At 39.7% G+C, this 20110-nt stretch overlaps 3 protein-coding genes across 3 annotated transcripts; 1 reads left to right on the forward strand and 2 right to left on the reverse strand.

Annotated features, from left to right (window-relative positions):
* Positions 1-9164: 9164 nt before the first annotated feature.
* si:dkey-71l1.1 (uncharacterized protein LOC569883 homolog) lies at positions 9165-12291 on the reverse strand. The gene is made up of 9 exons (XM_062988888.1): positions 12097-12291; positions 11908-11975; positions 11566-11658; positions 11374-11475; positions 11191-11296; positions 10817-10939; positions 10512-10588; positions 9944-10046; positions 9165-9694 (listed from the first exon to the last, which is right to left on the reverse strand). Exons 1-9 carry the CDS (start codon positions 12239-12241, stop codon positions 9555-9557), a joined length of 957 nt encoding a protein of 318 aa, XP_062844958.1. The 5' UTR covers positions 12242-12291; the 3' UTR covers positions 9165-9554.
* Positions 12292-13326: 1035 nt separating this feature from the next.
* On the forward strand, positions 13327-15829 carry ufc1 (ubiquitin-fold modifier conjugating enzyme 1). The gene is made up of 6 exons (XM_062988818.1): positions 13327-13451; positions 14532-14599; positions 14725-14788; positions 14866-14942; positions 15030-15120; positions 15344-15829. The coding sequence occupies exons 1-6, from the start codon at positions 13329-13331 to the stop codon at positions 15422-15424; spliced, it is 504 nt and encodes a 167-aa protein (XP_062844888.1). The 5' UTR covers positions 13327-13328; the 3' UTR covers positions 15425-15829.
* An 837-nt stretch (positions 15830-16666) lies between these two features.
* On the reverse strand, positions 16667-18841 carry gig2p (grass carp reovirus (GCRV)-induced gene 2p). Its single transcript, XM_062988820.1, has 2 exons — positions 18771-18841; positions 16667-17969 (listed from the first exon to the last, which is right to left on the reverse strand). Exon 2 carries the CDS (start codon positions 17959-17961, stop codon positions 17299-17301), a length of 663 nt encoding a protein of 220 aa, XP_062844890.1. The 5' UTR covers positions 17962-17969; positions 18771-18841; the 3' UTR covers positions 16667-17298.
* Positions 18842-20110: the final 1269 nt, after the last annotated feature.

A 20110-nucleotide genomic window follows, 5' to 3' on the forward strand; every position in this document is an offset into this window, starting at 1 on the left:
AACCCAGATCTCTGAGATAGGGGTTAGTGGTTGTTGTGCCACTAGACATTGTTATGAGTTACGTCTAGCTGTTCACCCGGGTGATTAGGGATCCTTAAACGGTCAGTCTTGCCCCCTTGTCGCCCTGATTGCTGGTGTAAGTATGAGGTGACACACAGGTGACCAAACTGACTTGCCAATAAACATATGAAGGACCAATATGTCTAAATATTCATAATATGTATGTTCTTCTCTTTTATTTTCATTTATTTGCTTTTTTTTTTTACCATAGGTTATTTTTGGTTGGTTTGAGGACTAATCCTCTTCTAGGCTGTGACCATATAGTGTTTAAAAATCCCAACAACACTGCTGCACTCAGTATGCTCATAGCAGAACTTACACACAACAGTGTCATTACCATGTTGGTGTCATTGCAGTGCTGAGAATGGTCCATCACCCAAAAAGCACTCGGTCAGTGAGGGTCCTGTGGGAGTGTAGAGAACGACATATACAGTAGACTACAGTCAGTAATTGTATTCCTATAATGTCTATCTATCTGGTAGAATGATAGATCATAAAATGGTCAATTAATATATATATTTAAGACATGTGTAACTAAGAAATTGCAAACACACACAGAATCACAAAAGTTAACAAGTTAACAAAGTAGTTTATTAGCAGATATCACAAATTGTGAGGTAGGTTTTTGGGCACCTTTACACTTTCAGGCACCAAATATAATATTTACACGTCTTATATCACACAAACAGGATACAAACATTTTGTAAATAAAATAATGTAGCAACTTGAAGAAATATTCACATTTCTTTATAACATGTTTAGCTTCATTTCAAAACACGGATCACGTGATCACAAACTCGCTATGCTACACTTTCACTAAAGGCAAAGACTGGGGTGCTGCCATTCCCCTAATTCACTAATCGGCCACACTAAATCTATACCTTTATCTATAGCTTTACCCCCCCTTCTCTGCCTAGTTCGGGTGGCTTTGGGGTCCGACCATTTCTATCGTTCACATTTAACAGCTTATATGGAAGATTCCCCACCAGGGGGCGCTGCCTACCAGTTAGAGAACATGAGCTTTACAGTTATGTTGAAAGGTGGGAAACTGCTTTTTGTTACCACAGGATCTGGTGAATTCGGCCAAAAGTATTCGGACACCTTGACCATGAGCTTGTTGGACATCCCAAAACGGTATTAAAGTAAAGTCACCACTGTGTGAACCCTTAAGCACAGTGTTTTTACTCTGTCTCTCCTTCCTGACACAAACTACCCGTATTTATTAATAGCTCGGTTCTGTATCTGTGAGCCTAGTCTGGGATTCAAACCCTTGGAGCTCAGGCACTGCCTGTTCCAGCGTGGCTTTTACAATTACCTTAAAGATGGGTGTTAATTCCACAAATTTAAGGGTCAAAGTTATTTACGTTGTATATATTTTAAGAGAGAAAATTAGAAAGATACCACTGTATATTTAACAGCCATGTTCATTTTAATGGGTCTGTCTGAAAACTGTCTGAGCTGCCTTGCTGCCTACTGCGTACCTGATCAGCTGCCTCAGTAGAGAGGATTCTAAACTTAAAAGGCAGAGTATTTGGACGCACTACTACTGTCCTCACAGTTTTCCTCACTAAACTAACACAGCCTCAGACTATTCAAACCGAGGGCTGAGGCGACACGACCCGCTAGCACGCCAGCTAACGTCTCCCTCCGTGTAAAGAAAACGGTTAAATTGTCCCTGACGAGCCCGAATTTACAAATAAATCAAAAATCAATGAGAGTTTATTTACATTTGGAAAGAACTCTATTGGTTGCTCTGCATTTGTACACTATATTTGTATTTTTTGTGAGAAAAGTTGTGCCGTACTGAATGCTGGGATTGCCTTCAAGGCTAAGGAAGCGTCAGACGCTCCATCATTATTCAGTCAGATTATCGCTCAGAATTAAGACACCTCAGCAGGCAGCCTTTTAAGGAATCTAAAGAATTTAGGAGAAAATGCGCCTATGTAGAGAGATCACTAGGTTTTCAGACAGACCCATTATAGAGCAAATTTGACTTTAAACACCGTAATATGCAGTACAGCCCTTGTCTACATACTTCTGTAGAGAAAAAAGTACTAATGTATTTGGAAAAGTGCTGTTTCGGATCACTGATACTTCCAGCCTGTGTTTAATGCCTCTTGAAGTCCAGCATCTGTTGAGGATCAGGTCTAGGCTCGTAGCCGCTACCTAAATAGTCCAAAAAGTCCGTCTCCTCATCGGATGGTTCTTCTCCTTCACAATGATAAGAAAATGAGCAGGACTGAACCTGCTCTTCAGTTTTTGAGGTTTCTTCAAACTCCTCTAGTTTTAAGTTCAGGAGATTTTCCAGCTCTGCAGTTTTGGCGCCTGGAACCAAGTCGAGCGCTAAAACACTCGATAAATTCAAGGTCTTCTCCGTCAAGCCGTACCCGAGGATTTCCTCCCGTGACGGATATTCGTCCTCCTCTTCCATTTTCAACGCTGTTGTGTACAAATCGAGGCCGCGGGGAAGGTCCTCGTACATGTTGTCCGCAAACTGGACGGCCTCCGGCTCTTCTACCGACCCGTTTGGTACGTTTAACCTCCCAAAGTAGCCTTGTGAGGCGACGTCATTCATGTCTTCATGTCCCGGATTGTAGCTGTCTGTGACTGAGAGTGGATGGATACAAGGTCCCTCAGGTTTCGATGCTAGGACTGTTCCGGTTCCTTTCTTAATAAGCTGTAAATACAGGAACAAAAGCAAAATGTTTAAAACCATTCAAATACAGTCCAAATATGAGTGTTTTGTAAAATCATGATTGATAAAGGTATAATTCTTTAAGCTAAAGCTAATCATCTTCTATGTAGCTGCTCAGCTGGGAATTTGAACCCTGGATCCCAGTAACAGTGGGCCATTGTAATTACAATTAATTATTTAACATTAATTACAGGATGCTACATCTTACAATCACTCAGTTTGAATGAAATTATGCAAACATACCAGCGCTTTTGGCACTTGGCTCATCTTTATATGATGCCTGATGTAGCAGCGTGTGGCGATCACGGCGACACCGGCAGACATCAGCACAAAAACACCCACACATATCGCCACCCATGTCCAGAAAGTGGCACCTTAAAAACAAAAAACGTACATGATCATTAAGAGATGGAAGTAACATTTTCATACAATCAGAACCTACACAGCGTAGCCAAAAGTATGTGGACGCCATTTCTTTTTTTGGAGAGTGTTTATGGAAATTCTGCTTCAAAAGAGCATTTTAACAGTCAGGGATTTATATTAAACAAGAATGCCTGGCCCATGATCTATGTTTCAATTATGGAGCTTCCTGAAAGTCCTGTTGCCCAAAACCCATGCTGGAACCTTTAAGAACCCTTTAAAACTGTTGGCACAATGTTGGTAGCGATCCATTAGAAGGTGTCCACATACTTTTGGTCAAACAGTGTAGCGTTCAGTAGTTTATTTCTATCATTAATTGAGAAAACTGCGTGTTAATGTACGTGGTTCATACCAGGCTGCTGTTGGCGCACTGAAACACACTTGGTGGTGTTGTGGTTGGGTTTGGACATGGCTGTATAGAATGCAGAAGCGGTGATGCAGTAGTTTCCATGAGGCAGCTTGGTGAACCTGGAATATCTTGACGTTCTGTTGTGTGCAATATGTTTCTAGAATAAAAGAAATTGGGCTCAGATCGTAATCGTGGTATTTAGGAAAGTAAACATAATCTTATCTTATCTCATCTTAAAGCAAGTGTGCCAACAAAGATGCAGCCAAAACTGACAGGGAGAAACTGTGATGTATGGAAGAAATTCCACCTGGAACAAATTAACACTCATGATGCCCTCTTGAGGTGATTATCAATCAAGAGACACATCAATCATCTGTGTCTCCGTGCCCCCTCAGTCGGCCAAAATGGCAATGCAGAAGAGCTCTGCTCCTAATCCATCGTGTACTTCTACGTTTACATTCTGGCCAGCAGAGGGGGCACGGAGGCACAGAGGTTTGATGTAATGTTTTATTTATTCTGACTGGTTCCAACATGATAAAGTCAATAAAAGCTCTTTTACCGGTGCTGCGTTATCGGAGTTCAACTGGAAGAGGTCAACGAGGAATTTAAGCGGGACATCAAAGACTGACTGGCTGAGGTTAACGGATATGGACTGATGATCAGCATGGACGGTCAAATGCGGAGGACTCAGCAGACCTACAGAGCGACACATTTTTGTGATCACTGCACATACTATTAAATTACTGTATAAAAATGTATACATGGCACATGGTCTTAAAGGTTTGAGAACACGTCAAGAACACATGCTTAAGTCCGTACTTACTGCATGAATACAGCTGGAAGCTGTCATCCGTAGTTTTCCATCCTGACCTCTGGTCTCTCCATTCTGCCATGACTCTCACAAAGAAATGTTGCCAGTGGTTGAGAATCAGGCAGCACTGGGTCGAGGTGATGTTGGTGCAATCTGCCGACCGGTTCCACGCCTTGTCTAAGCTAAACAAACAATAAGATTACAGTTTGCAAACTCTAATTTTAAGTTACATGCATGTACACATTACTTCAAAGTGGCTTATGGGTAGAGCATATAAGCATTACTACTCAGTGATGAGAAACACTGTTCAGGAACACTGTTCAGGCATTGTCCCACCCCCTACAGACACATGTGTCCTTGAAGGTGCCCGCCCGGCTGATAGCGTAGCTATAAGACACCTGAACTTATTCAAATAAAGCCTAATAATGCATGAACTATCAATGACATTGATAGTAAAACCTGTTATTAATAGGTGTGGATTAAATGCTTATCTATAACAATTAGGATGGGTGTCTACATACTTTTGACCTTATAGTGTGTGTGTGTGTGTGTGTACGTACAAATTCTTAATGTCTGTGAATTCAAGGTAGTATCTGGTTCCAGCTGGACTCCCTGGTCCGGGCAGCCATCGGACATACGCCTGGAAGTCCAACAGCTCCACGCTCAGATTGACTGGAGGTGAAAGGGAACCTGTCATGACACAACAAAACACAAGGGTGTGGTCGTCAATCACATGTTAATTGCGTGCAAGGGTGTTTGGGATAAGTCATTGTTTTTATTAAGTGACGAAGTGATTATCCGTCTTTTGAAGCCTCCGGAGTGAGTAGTACATGAACTATGTTTTTTATAGTAGTGCAGAAGTGTTGTTCTGGTTTTGCAGCATATTTTTTTGATTAGCTTGAATAAAAAAAGCTGACAAGCCCTTCGAAAACATTTAAAAGACCAGGTTTTATTTCTAACAACAACAACAACAGATTAGAGTGTGTGGAGGTACATTTACATTTGAGGCATTTAGTGGACACTTTTTTATCCAAAGCGACTTAAAATTATCATTGAATGGCCTTGCACAGGGGCCCAACAGTGGGAACTTGGCGAATGTGGGGCTTGAACCGGCAACCTCAAGATTACTGGTCCAGTAGTCTAATCTCTGAGCTACCACTGTCCAGCTTGCATATTCTCCTTGTGTCAGAGTGCGTTTCCTCCCACGTCACATTTAAAATGCAGTATAAAATAATAGTGTTTTCCTACAATGCTTGATAAGATAGGGGATTCAGGAGAGAGGAATCTAATAGTGCTTTCTAGTAAGTAAGTGGATGTGCTAGACTGGCCTGCCTGCAGTCCAGACCTGTCCTCTAAAAAACATGTGGAATATTATGAAGGACAATGGGCGACAACTGAGATCCCGGACTGTACAACAATTGGTGTCCTCAGTTCCCAAACTGTGGCCCCTGTCCTCACTTTTTAGGAACATGTTGCAGCCTAATTAAGTTAATTAGTTGAAACGTTAAATATCTCCCAACAATCACTGGGCACAATGCAGTCGTGACCCCTTAGAACGGGCGCCAATCCATCGCTGAGCCCCGGCTGTCTGTATGTAGACGCCGGTCCGACCGATATCATCACTGGGGATTTAAACCCTGGATCCCAGTGACTAGCGTAATATACAACAGGATGGTTTTCTGGTGGAACCAAGCCTGCCATACAGGCCTGCCTGCAGTCCAGACACTTGAAGTATTATGAAGGACAATGGGTGACACCCGAGATCCAGGACTCTACATCTATTGGTGCCCTCAGTTCCTTAACTGTTATAGTATGTTTTTGGGAAAGGTGATGTTACACAGTGGCCCCTGTCCTTTCTTTTTCGGAACCTGTTGCAGCCATCAAACAAAGTTAATTGCTTGATGTTGTTGATAAAACGTTAAATATATTCATTTTATAATGCATTAGCACCACTAGACAGGTCACCAATCCATCGCTGGACCTCAGCCACCTTCCCTCAACCCCCAGGAGACACAGCCAATCATGTCTGTATGCAGACGCCAGATCGGCCGATAGCACCACTGGTGATTTAAACCCAGCAGCACCAAAACGCCTCACAATATCAAAACATGTTTATGCAGAAATGAGTATAATAGTGTGGAAATACCTTCAGACGATGCTAGATACCTCAGGATCAGGGCCAAAACGGCGGCTAAGACACGCGCCATGCTGTCGAGCTGCCATCAAGCCCTCGAGAAGTAGCCAACGACCATGATTTCTGCCCTGCAAAACAAATGCGGAACATCACACATCCCGTTTGCTTCTAGATTTCTCACTGAAGGAAGCTCGATCTACGTAAATCTTCACTATGAAGCAACAAATCTGAACTTTCACATGCATTTTATTTAAAGAATCTGAACAGCGAGTCCAGACAGGTGAGTTCTGCAAGCGTGAGCAGGACCTTTGATTTGGATTACAATCCTCTACTCTCTCTCATACACACACACTGAAAAAAAAAAACAATCACAGACAAGCCGAAGCATTAGGAACTGAGAGATCTAATCTTCTACTTACCAGAACACTCCCCAGTCTTCGTTCTATCTCAGACCCATCATGACAGCTGCAGAAAGAAGAGGAAGTGTTCGCTCCGTGAACATCAGACAGACATTTACCACCAAGAGATCCAGACTGGATCCCACTCATAGACATCAATATTGACCTCAGGTGTCACAAAGTGCCAGAACATAAAACCTCAATGTATCATTTAGATCTGTTGCTTTATTCCCACATGGTCTGCCGTGTCTTGTTATGGACTGAATGCAAGTGTGTATTTGTGTGTATATCACAAATCAGAGAACAGGGCGTTCCTGCCGAACAGGTCCAATCTCACCTGGCTGCATTGTGCGTAAAGCATGCACGCTTACGTCATAAAGCCTCAGAAGATGCAAAAGCAATAAACAAACATAAACCTGCCCGACAAATAAACAGTGTAAGATTCTTACCTTAGTCCTGGTAAACACAAGAACCCTTTAAAGAACATGTCAAGTAGGGTTGTAGTTCTCGAGACTCTCCATTTTAGTCTTGGTCTTGACCAAAAGTTTAAAAATCTTTTTTATTTATTTATTTAATTTTACCCTGGCAGGTCCAGAATCAGCCAGGATCCTTTGTGAAGTTTTCGTGGGTTTCCTTCAGGGGTCCCGGTCTCGCAAACCGGACCACCCAAAGGCAACTCTTAAAGGGAATCCAGAATACCCAAATAAAACCTACACAAACACAGGGAGAACTACCTACTTACATACGATGGCAGAGGGCAAAACTGAATTCAGGTTGGCATGACGCATGCATAATGCCATGCAGCACCCGCTCTACCACGTGCTATTGGCCACATGTAAGACCCATTTTAAAGCTTAAAATGTAATAATATTCTAGTTTATTTGATAAAAATATTAATAAAAATGTATATCTGTATGAATCTATGTTGTACAATGCGCCATATTTTGTTTCACTTGCTTCACCGTGCTTCACAGTTGGTGTTGACGATGTTTTGGTGTTGATTTGTATTTTTTTCTTCTTCAAAACATAGCAATACACCCTGTCTAGGGTATACCTAGGTTATCCCAGGTCGGTTTCCTGGTGGAGCCAGGCCAGCCACGACCCTGACCAGAATAAAGTGCTGGATGAAAATGAAACGCCATACTTTCCATTATCCTTTACAAATAAATATTCCAGTTAAACATGTAATTACAGTCGGTTTAAACCTTGAGACGGGTCGGTTACAGTAAACTGTCAGCTGCACCAAATGCAAGCCGGCTAAACAACAACATTTCTGATAATAAATGCATCAAAATAATACATTGATTAATGAAAAAAAAAATAGAAATAAAGCAGCAAACAAACAACAATGATTAATTCATGTCAAATCCTCTGCATACATTTTTAACAGGTTATCACCCATGTTGCATGGTTCAGATTAAAGGTGCAGTCAGTGATTTTGGTGCACGCTGACTGTTTTGAAAGTCAAAATACAACCAAATACAGTCCACTTTATGTTCCATCAAAATCGCCTGACTTTTCTTAAATAAACACCGCTGTCCTGATGGGTTTGATGTTCTTGTTCCACATCAGCTGTTTTTACACATTTATATTTGACTGGCTGTTGCCAAAACGAGAATACAGCTCGTTACAAGAAATTACACTTACTTTGCCTAAATTTAGATGTAAAAAGCTAATCATTTATTTCTAATAATGAAAAGCTGCCATGTTTGTACGTAATGCATTGACTTGGAATCATTAAAAGCCTGATGTATGGCTTGTTACCTCACATTTGTACCAAAATATACTAAATAAGTTTTGCCTCTGTTGTTAAAATACTTTTACCTTCTTGGTTCAAACTGTAGTGTGAATGCATAAACAGCGAAAACAAGAACATAAACGAAGAGGCCATTAATCCATGCTAATGCTAGCAAGATAGCTCACGTGCTAACCTGACAGGATTTCTCAATGAATTTATCCCATAACGTCCAGAAAATGTGCTGCTAATCATAGCTCATTGGCTAATGTTTACTAACTGGACAGAATTGAATCTATATTTATTAATACTTATCAAATTTAAAGACTAGCATAGAGGAATGATTAACATAAGCTAACCTGGCAGAACTTAAGGGAGGAAAAAGCTCCCTCGTTTAAGGGTGTTAATGTTTTGTTCTATTATAAGATTGCATTCCTGACAGCAGCATATGCTGCAAATTGTGAAACTTTCTAAGGCGACATTCAACAAATAATTAAATATTAAAATATAAATATAAACCTGAGCTAATATTTCATTCAGGTAAATTACTTCAGTAACAATTCGGCTAATAGTTCCGTCAGTCGTTCCTGTTGTCAGAGTGGTTCCTACGTTGCACTGCATATAAAATTATAGTGATCATGATCAGGAAAATAAAGTAGGTGAGAAAAACTGCATTGCGCTTCATAGACCTTCAGGTTTTTCCCCAAGCACTCATTCTTTTTCGTACAGTCATTGTTCACTGTAGTTTAGGAACAACTGAGGACTTGGAACGACTGAGCTGTTGGTCAGGAAGGTCTCATTATTTGAAGAAGGACAGTCCCAGCATGGAGGTGTTTTTTCTGTAAATTCCTTTAACATGCCAGAAAATATCCCGGATTGGCAGAACAGCTTCCTTTCAGTTCGGCTGGACAGACCTGAGGAGTTTCCGGAACTTTCCCTTTAGTCCTGAGATTTAGCCAACGTTCACCCCGAGGCCGACCTGCAGCTTGTCTCCTCTGTGGTTGACAAAGGCTCCCATGATTAATGTAGCCGGAAGAGGGCACAGGCGTTTTTCCAGAACACCCCCGATGATACACCGACTGTCCACCATTCCTAAACGGAGAAACTGGTTCATTAAATATTGTAAAACTGTAAAACACAAATTAGTTACAGTCTTCTTGGTTCTGCACTAGAGCTATGAGACTAATATAAGTAACAAGTATAAGTCTGTCTCACCCAAATATTTACAATAAGACTTAATATTTTAGGCTGTTATCTATATAGAAGCGACTAAAGCGATTATTCATTTAAATATTTATTTATTAGACTGTAGCAAGAACGCATCTTGTAAAAGTTCCTTACCTCGAAAGACCATGTTGGCTTCGGGTAAATCCATTTGGTATCCGAAAGAGAATTTGGTCTCTTGGGTTCTAGTGCTGGCCTCAAACTCCACTCCCACCTGAATCTGCATGGATTGCACAAATGGAAAAGGTTCTTACTTGCCAAATATTGTGATATTCAGTTGGGTTGAGGTCGAGGCTCTGTGCAGGCCACTGGAATTTCTCCACACCAAACTTATCAAATCATGTCTTAATGGACCTTCTTAAAAATCTAGTAAACAATAGATTCTGCATACCTTTAAGCACCTGGTGTGGCAAAATCATTAAAGCTCAATAATTAGAAGGGGTGACCATATCATTTTGGCCACTATGTATATTTATAGCCCTTAAATATAATTGTGTTCATAGTTTCATAGTTGATAGTCGGTCCTGGATTCTGTAAAGTTGCTTTGAGACGACGTCTATTGTAAAAAGTGCTATACAAATAAACTTGACTTGATTTGATTTGACTAGTAGCTGCTACCAAGATCCTACCAAGATTGTGTAAAAGCCTGACGAGTCTACATGTCAGAGTTTAGTGGTCAGCATACCTGCTTGTTCGCTTTGTGATAGTAGCTAGCATGGGCGCCTCCTTTACCAGCATTTAATGTGGCTACCCAGTTGGGTCCTGGAATAAAAGAAGCAAAACTGTCATGTGAACTTCTATGTTTCATTACCTGTTTATAACCTTTCATCCAGTTCTATTTTAAAACTTTCGTAAAGTCAGGGGGTGAGGTCGGAGTTTCTCCACACCATACTCGCCTTTAAGGACCTCGCTTTGTATTACTGATGCAAAGGGTGTGGCTGAAATAACTGAGCTAAATAATAAATGTACATAACAAGCTCTGCTCCAGACCTGAGTATTGTCCGGCGAGGGTCAGGATGCCGCCTTCTTCGGCTCGCCCTCTGTGATACACCAGCTCGCCCCCGAGAACCAGCTGTGGAGACACGCTCTGGAGGAAGTGAGCCACCATGATAACTGTCAATGGATAAAACAAAGTATACATGAGCTCCTCATGGACCTGGGTTCTAACTCACTCAACTACTCACACTTGCACATGTTTAGCAGGCAAAAGTTGGTCTAAAACCTGGAATTTAGAGTTTTATTGACAGTGTCTTAAAAAGTATACCTTTTTAGTTTAGGAGGGTGAACAGCTTTTCAAGGCATTGTATGAGGAGAACTTTGTTATTACGAAACATGAACTTTAAACTGAATGTTGGAGATCTCACCAGACTCTCTTACGATGTCCGGATTGGCCACTGTGATGGCAGCAGTGAAGTCGCTGCCCCTGTACTCGGTCTCAAACTGCCACGTTACGAACTGGGACTGCACAGTCTGAAAAAAAAAAACACACCTGTATTAAATCCCATTTGAACTGAATTTACCACTTGTCTGAGTTGACCAGAACTCACCTGAAACACCGCTTTGGCTTTTACTCGTTCACTCAGGTGGAATAAAGAGTGAGCGTTCAGGCTGCCCGAAGAGTCCATTTCCCCAATCAGCATGGGAGAACCCTAGTGATCAGAGGTAGAACTTAGATATACATTCAGTGACGTCATTAATCTATTGATACTAAAATGCAATCAAAGTATTTTAAAGCTTACTGTTTCTTTGCTTTCTGTATCTGACTGTAGATGCTCTACGTGGAAGCGGTAAATCGATGGTGCAACAGCACTGAGGTGAAATGTGTGGCTGACCTGTATAGAAAAATGTAAACCTGTGTATTATAACCTACGCAGTGCATATTTGTCCCGTAAATTATACGCAGAGAGAATCATTTTTAATTTCCACAGATTATAAACAAGTTTCAGGTAAATAGGATGTGCATTTTTTTCTCTTAGTGGAGAAAATGTGCTATAAAAATCAAATAAAAAACTGAAAATTAATCAAATTCTCACAAATTTGTATGTGTTATGAAATAATAAATAATAGTGAATAATTCCAACCTTGAAAAAGCTGCTGAGGGTTTTGTTTATGAGCATTTTAACTCCTTCAACCTGCTGTGGAAATACATCTAGGTAGACACAAACGGCTGGATGTCATAGCATTGCTATATATTATATAACAGAAATCTATTTAGTCTTTTTACGTCAATTGTTCAAATATGTGAGCAGTTTAGATGTTATTATGTTTACCTTTGCAGCTTCGATGAAGACCATCAAAGCTGCCTGGGTTTGGTAGCCTTCCATCTCTTTTGTCCCACCTTAATATGGGTCTGTCCTGAGGAAAAGGGGAATTCTGACGCCCCGGGCGAGAGGACAAGGCCAGCACACTGCCCATGGGAACCAAGAGCCAGAAGAGACGGTCACTTCCAACCTGATATGGTCAAGTTATCTGGAAAATAATGCATAATTAGTGGCCATGCATAGACACAATGTTATAATAATAAATGCATACAGACATTATGCAATATAAACAATATGCATTATGCACATACAAAATACAGTGTAGTATAAGCACATTCCCAACACAATACACACAATTTAATACACTATGCAATATACACAGATATAATAATGCACGTACACAATACACAATAAGAAGCATCACTTGTACCTGTACTGCAATGATGCTCAGACATAAGCTATATTTGTCATAATTAGCTATAATTCTTAATGTATATCAACATGGATCACACGAATAGTGGATGAAGCATTCATATGCAGAGATTCATTAATTTTACACTAATATTTAAAACAAATCAAAAACAAAATCAATTTCTCAAGGATGCTGAGGGATGACAGATTTCAGAAATAGAACGGTAGAACAAGAGCCGAATCCCAAACTACTCTTTCTTTCTAACAGAGTGCACTAGGGTGTATAAGCCAATGCTTTATATGCTGAATAGTGCACTTGTATAGGTTGTAGAAATGTATTTGAGATTCGGCCCAGATGTTCAATTCTGCGAATTGACGTAACGTGTAACAGCAAAATGCTTCCGTATCATTCAAACATTATAATGGCATTTTTTTTAAAACAAACTTTGTGTGTTGAGGTAATTAATAAAACGATGCCCTTTGTTATAAAACAAATATTACATGTAGACATAAGTTTACGTTTTACAATATAGCACATTTACTAAAAACAACTAAAACGTCGACAAGCCAGTCATAGGTTAGGGTGCGTCCCGAATCGCGTAGTATTGCCTATATAGTGCACTAGTATGAGAGACTTATACTAATACTGCGCATTTAATGAAATATCCTTTACACTCTGGAAATCGTACAATTTAATAAACTTGCCGAAATAATTAAACATTGAATGAACGCGCATAGCAAGCTGAGGGCACTTCACTGATTTTAGGGAGCAGGGAGGGTGATGTGATTTGGAACGCACCCCCGGCTTTACTCAGCTAGTCACAGTCAACATGGCAGACGAAGCCACTAGGAAAGTAGTTTCTGAAATACCGCTTTTAAAAACTAATTCTGGACCGAGAGACAAAGAGTTGTGGGTGCAGAGACTACGAGAGGAATATCTGGCATTAATTAAAGTGAGACAGATGTGTTTGTAATCGTAGATTAGTTACTACAGTTCCTGTTTAAGCAGTTTCTATCCATACGTGTCATTCTTTTCTTTCACAGGCTCAGTCCCAAATCACACTGTATTACACTTGAAGTACACTTGATTCCGTTTAAACGTAACTATTTTGTATAGCATGTAGTGTACAAATGTAGGGAGTGTGGAGCCGTTTGTATTTATCCACATTAAATGACGACTATGACTCACTGTAGCATGTATAACAATACTGTATGAAATAAAGACACCCAAAATTAAAAAGAATAAATAATTTAAGCTTGTCGAAGCATATAGATAAAGTCATATTTACTGTCAATTTACGCTAAGTGAGCAAAAGTATGTAGACACGCAAACATCACAACAATGATGTTTCTGTTGAACATGAATAACAGCTTCTTATTATCTGATAATTTTATTAGATTTTGGAACATAACTGCAGTCATTTACTTCCAATCAGCTTCACCGTAAATCAGTGAGCTCTTGCCAACCCATTTTATGAACCTCATTTAGTCAATGTGGCAGACATTCACCAAAACTCCAATTCACACTGGATCCAGTGAACAAACTTTGACAGCTCAGCACCAGAGTCTGATGGCAGTGTGTTTTACACCACATGCAGCATTGTGCATGTTGATCTTAAGCTTGAGTGAGTGTTTATATGAGCACATATGTTTTTTCCCCCCAAATAATATGATTTAGCAATGCATGATCCTAGTCTGTACATTTAATTTGGCTTTCCTCCTTGTGGTGGATCTGTTGTTGATCCTGAATGTTTTCACTTTACAATAACAGCATTTAACAAATTAACCTGTTGGAATCCTGTTAAAAGTCAGGGAGTTTTGCAGCTTGACCATGTGGATTGCATGGCTGTATGCCTAATTTTATACATTATTAAGTGTGATTGAGATAGCTAAAGCCAATAGTTGAAGGGTACTTTCACATACTTTTGACTTTGTAGTGTACACTAATAATTGGTGCAGTGGTAAAGATGAAACATGGCACTTGTACAAGTAACAGTATGCTGTAGTTTATTTGTAACCTTTCTGTGTTGTAGTATGTTGAAAATAACAAGGCGGCTGATAACGACTGGTTCCGCCTCGAGTCCAACAAAGAGGGAACGAGGTAGGTTTATGTTGATACAGACGAATACGTGTTTTTATATTACGTGTGGTCTCAAAACAAGGTTTTGTGAAGTAACCCTGAATGTGAAATTGGTGGCACACATCAAAGCGTTTTATTATTTTCAGGTGGTTCGGAAAATGCTGGTACATCCACGAGCTTCTGAAGTACGAATTCGACGTGGAATTTGACGTAAGTAAAGCCTTACGAGTCTCTATATGAGCCCTGTGTGTTAGAAAATTCTGATCTGATGTCGACATGCGTTACAGATTCCGGTCACGTATCCAGCCACGGCGCCTGAAGTGGCGATCCCAGAGCTAGACGGCAAGACGGCCAAAATGTACAGGTCTGTACGACCGAACGACTCTTTTGTGCATCTGCTCTGTTGAAAGCCAAAACGTTTAACGACTTTGATTTCTGTGTATCCTTAAAGGGGTGGTAAGATCTGCCTGACTGATCACTTCAAACCACTGTGGGCGAGGAACGTGCCGAAATTCGGATTGGCTCATCTTATGGCACTTGGAGTAAGTGACAAGCCTCTGTTAAAGAGATCTGGTTCGGATCTAACGGTACATGTAATGCGGCAGCACTGTGACACTGCTGTTAGGGTGGGTGTCGTACTGCTAGGTGGGCCCTGAAGGCCTGGGTTTGATTCTTGCCTCTAGTCAAGCTCTGTGATGAGTATTCCTGTGTTTTCCAAGTCCTCGTACGTCTACTGACATTATTTCTATTGTGTGTGTTTCTCAGCTGGGACCCTGGCTTGCCGTGGAAATTCCAGACCTCATTTCTAAAGGCTTAATCCAGCACAAAGAGCAACAGAGCAGCTGAAAATGGATCCGGCGCTTTCAGGAACGGAGAATCACTGTCCGGTCATTATCATCTGACCCCAGACCAGCTAAAAGACTTACGCACACCCTAATGACGACATACACATGACGTCCCAAACAAGCCCTGACTGACTGACCGACCAGTTTTGATATATTCTATTCTCCTGTGCATTCTGGCTCCTTCTGCTGGTTACACGACCCCCTCTCTGTCCAAGCAGAAATCCAAGAACCAGAATTATATATTATGTTATATTCAAACTGTTGTCAGATCTGATATTTCATGAGTAAATAAACTGTCACGTCGAGTTGCCCAAATATGGGACCAGTCGACATGATGGATTTGTTTTGTTTGTCATTTTGTCCTCTAAAGTATTGACCACCGAATAAACAAACTACACAACAATAACGTTTATGTCTATTATGTTGATGATCACACTAATGAACTATTTGTGTTGTTGTTCCATACTTTTACACCAAGTTACATCATAACATAATGTTAATTGTCTCTGTTTTGTGTAGCTGTAATCCAACAATGAATGATAAATGATTTCTATCGACTCCTCCCATTAGAAGTCGCCACAGTGAATCATTTATCGGTATATTTGATTTGGCAGTCTTTACACTACATGCCCTTCCTGACACAACCCCCTTTTATTTAGGGCTTGGGACCGGCACTAAGGGTGCACTGATGTATGTCCCACCAATGGCTGGGTTCACGTAACACCATGCGCCTTCTGTATTTGTGAGCCCAGCCCGGCACTTGAACCTTTATCACACTGTAATCTTAAAACAAAGTGATTCAGCTTCACCCGTTCCGGTTAATCTGGTTATTCATGACAGTTTGACAGATGATTATTCTCAGAGTACATGGATCACATGCATAAACTGATAATAAAGCGAGTTATTTTTAGGCTCATGCGTCACAGAAGTCGCACGTCTTTGGCAATCCGAAAGGACGTAACTGGCTCTGTTTTATGAAGGATGTATTCACTGAACCAATTTTGACCACCTGTAAAATCAGAGGTTTGATTCCAGAGGTCCAAGAGAGCATAATTGATCTGGGTGGGAGTCTGTCTTTGCTGATTGATCAGATTGATCAGGATCATTCATAGTCACTGTAGAAACAGCTCCACTCGTCTGGCGTTTCTCGTTTGTCGTGAACAATATAATTACATCACACAGGTCAAATACCTAAAACTTTAAAAACATTGTTTTATTTTTAAACTTGGTGAAGATGTGCCAACTGTAAATAAGAACGGCCTCGACCGGTTTTGTTATACGTCTGTTTATTCCCCAATAAAATCACTTTTTCATGGCAAGGATTGTACATGAAGGCAGCTATTGCTATAGAACATAAGAAAATATTCAGTATTTCTTCTTCATAAACAGTCGTTGTAGTATCACTATAGCATACAGTACAAATCAGGCACGTTTATGTGTAAACTGTAAGAGCAGAACACAGATCGCTCGGCACAGACGTTGTAAACAAAGTGCACACTTGCATAGGAGTTTAAAAGAAATAATCCTGATCTCTGTCCAGCTCATCTGTAATGTACAGGTGATTTATAAAAACAATAAACAATAAAATACACTTTCCTGTACACTTTCCTTATAAGGCCTGGAGACTCCACTACTGACCTGAGACAAGATCAAAATCTGTGCTTCTGTATTAAATGTTTATAAATGTGTGATTAGTCTAAATTTGCACATAGTCCTAAGTAGCAACATTTGCTACATGCCATGCCATAGCAAGGAGCTGGAACCTGATTGGCTTTGGGTGGGTAGTGGCAGTCCAAATCACCTCTTCCTTATTTCATCTTTATGCATATACCCCCATGTTGCCACTTCTTTACCCCCGTGTTCTACACAGCTTCATCACTGTGTATGCCAGTAATTGCACTTGTGTTCGGTCATGAGAGTGCAGATGTTGCTGCCGCAGCCCCAGCAGGCGTGAGTGATGTGCGCTGGTCCTGTTTTCCTCTTGCACAGCTGACAGGTTCCGGCACTGGAAGCAGCAGCAGTAGCACCGGTAGATTCAGCATTATCGGCGATCAGCTGCCTGAGCTCTGTCAAGATGGTGGAATTGGGCGCCAGGGCAACATCAGTGACTTGAATCCGCTTGGGGTCCCACACGCAGTCCTCTTCAAGACCGCTCGGAACCGCCTTCATGCCGCAATTGGGTGGCACCCAGGCCGTGTCGTAGCCCGCACTGTGCCAGGTCATTTGCATCGGGTGGTTATCAGTGTCGATTTTCTTGACCTCCCCGACGTCAACGCTTAGCTTCAGAACCACCTTGTCATTGAAGTTCACGTTCAGCGGGTAACGCTCCGCTTTCTTTTGGTTGCGGCTCACGTAGACCCCGGGTCCCAGCATGCCTTTTGGAGACTGACGGAAGCCGCTCTGGATGATCGTGCGCGCCGTGTCGACCTTAGTTCCATGGTACATGATGTAATTTTTGCCAGTCTGTGGCTCTTGTTCTGATTTGAGGTGGTGGACGCCATCGTGGTGCACTTTCCAACCATAGAAACGAACAGACATTTTGTTTCCTGTTAAAAGAAAAATATCAAAACAAACTCAAAAACTGTGTCAATAGGAATGTATATCTATTTAATTATGAGAGCATTTGTGGCTCACAGTCACTATTCCAATTCACCCCAAAGGTGTCTAGGAGGTCTATGGTCTACAAATTCTATGGACCTTGGTTTGTGTATAGTGTCACGGTTCTGCTGCAACAGAACAGGGTCTTAGACCAACTACCCCAAAACTCTTTTATATATTTTTGCTCTTTTATATTTAAAGTGTATTTTGCACTAACAAACAATCATAAATTATTTTTTAACCTGAAGTTGCTGAGAAATTGCTCATTTTACACGTTTACAGTAAAAAGTTTGAGGTTTAGTGTAATGGCTACAGTAAAACAAGCTGTATTTATAGGAAAACAAAAAAGCCATCAGCTATGGTCAGACATAACAGCTAATTACACATTGTATTTTAATATATGTATATAGTATAAATATAAACTACACATTATCCATAAATACACTTTTGCACTACCTTAATAAAAAGCAATTATATATATATATATATATATATATATATATATATATATATATATATATATATATATATAATTTAGCAGATTTTGTCATCGATTAGGAAGCCCACAGTAAACTGAAATCACATGACATGACATACAGGCCTCTGAGGTGTGTGGAAACTTTTATTGTAATCTGTACAAATAAGTTAATAAAGTTCATCCATTTAAATAAATATATAAAATACGTCGACATCTGTAAATCAAAACAATCTGTAAATCAAAACAATCCACAATAAATTAATAGACTGACCTGGTTTGGTGCTCCTGCTTCACAGTCTAACAGTAAGTCTACAGAAATAAACTTTCATTTTCGTTTCTTTTCAGCTCCACGTTTTTATTTCCTCTTCCTGGAACTGTAGGATATCATTCATCTGTATCATATTACTCTAAACAATAATCCTACAATTATATGTTATGCTAATATATATAATAACACGTTTTACAATAACACATAGACGAATGTAATTGTAATATAAATAATAATAACAGCATATATAATAATAATAATAATAATAATAATATCAGTTTAGCTGGAGGTGGAGCACACTGCTGTAGGCTGTGTTTCAAATGGAAACTATTCCTTTCTCCCTACATACTACTAAGTGTTTCATTAATATAGGGCCAAATCTATATATTTTAAAAGCTATTGAAGTTAATAATATGCGGAATACTTTAAATGCTATTGAAGTTATGATTAAAAATCTGTTTTTTTTAAATAAAATAAGAGTTAAAAGTGTCAGTATAAGAGTTGTAGTATGTAATGTGGGTTACATTCGATAAAATACAGCTTGTTTTGGAGCAATTTGATAAGTATTTTAAAAGCTATATTTTTTATATGCTGAATATTTTAAATGCTATTGAAGTTATGATTAAAAATCTGTTTTTTGATTATGTAAAAAAGGGTTAAAAGTGTCAGTAAAGGAGTTGTAGTATGTAATGTGGGTTACACTTGATAAAATATAACTTGTTTTGGAGCAATTTCATGCATATTTTAAAAGTTATTGAAGTTATTAATATACTGAATACTTTAAATGCTATTGAAGTTATGATTAAAAATCTATTTTTTTTATAAAATAAAAAGTAAAAGTGTCAGTACAAGAGTTGTAGTATGTAATGTGGGTTACACTTGATAAAATACAACTTGTTTTGGAGCAATTTGATAAATATTTTAAAAGCTATTGAAGTTCTTAATATGCTGAATACTTTAAATGATTCGGCCTAGTTAATATGTGTATTGGTTTGATTATATGGGGAAAAAACCCCTCATTTTTACACGACAAATCAGGTCATAACTGATTGGAAAAATGTAAAATTCTCGAGCACAGAAGTAAACACAAGAAAATGCAGAAGATGCTTATGTAAGAGTACTCTTACATAATGCTTAAAGAAAATGTGTATGAATGGTGTGATTTAATACAAAGGTTATCAAAACAGGTGTTTCGTAAATAAGAACCTGCTGGAACATTGGTTGACACTTTCCACAGTCAAGTGAGTTTTACATTTCTGTGCAAGAATGATGCTCTGTTCTAACCTTAGTCTATTCCATACTACGCAAACCTGGCTGCGTCCAAAAAAGCACCCTGCTGCCTA

Source organism: Trichomycterus rosablanca, chromosome 26 (assembly GCF_030014385.1).
Source record: "Trichomycterus rosablanca isolate fTriRos1 chromosome 26, fTriRos1.hap1, whole genome shotgun sequence".
NCBI classification, from domain to species: domain Eukaryota; kingdom Metazoa; phylum Chordata; class Actinopteri; order Siluriformes; family Trichomycteridae; genus Trichomycterus; species Trichomycterus rosablanca.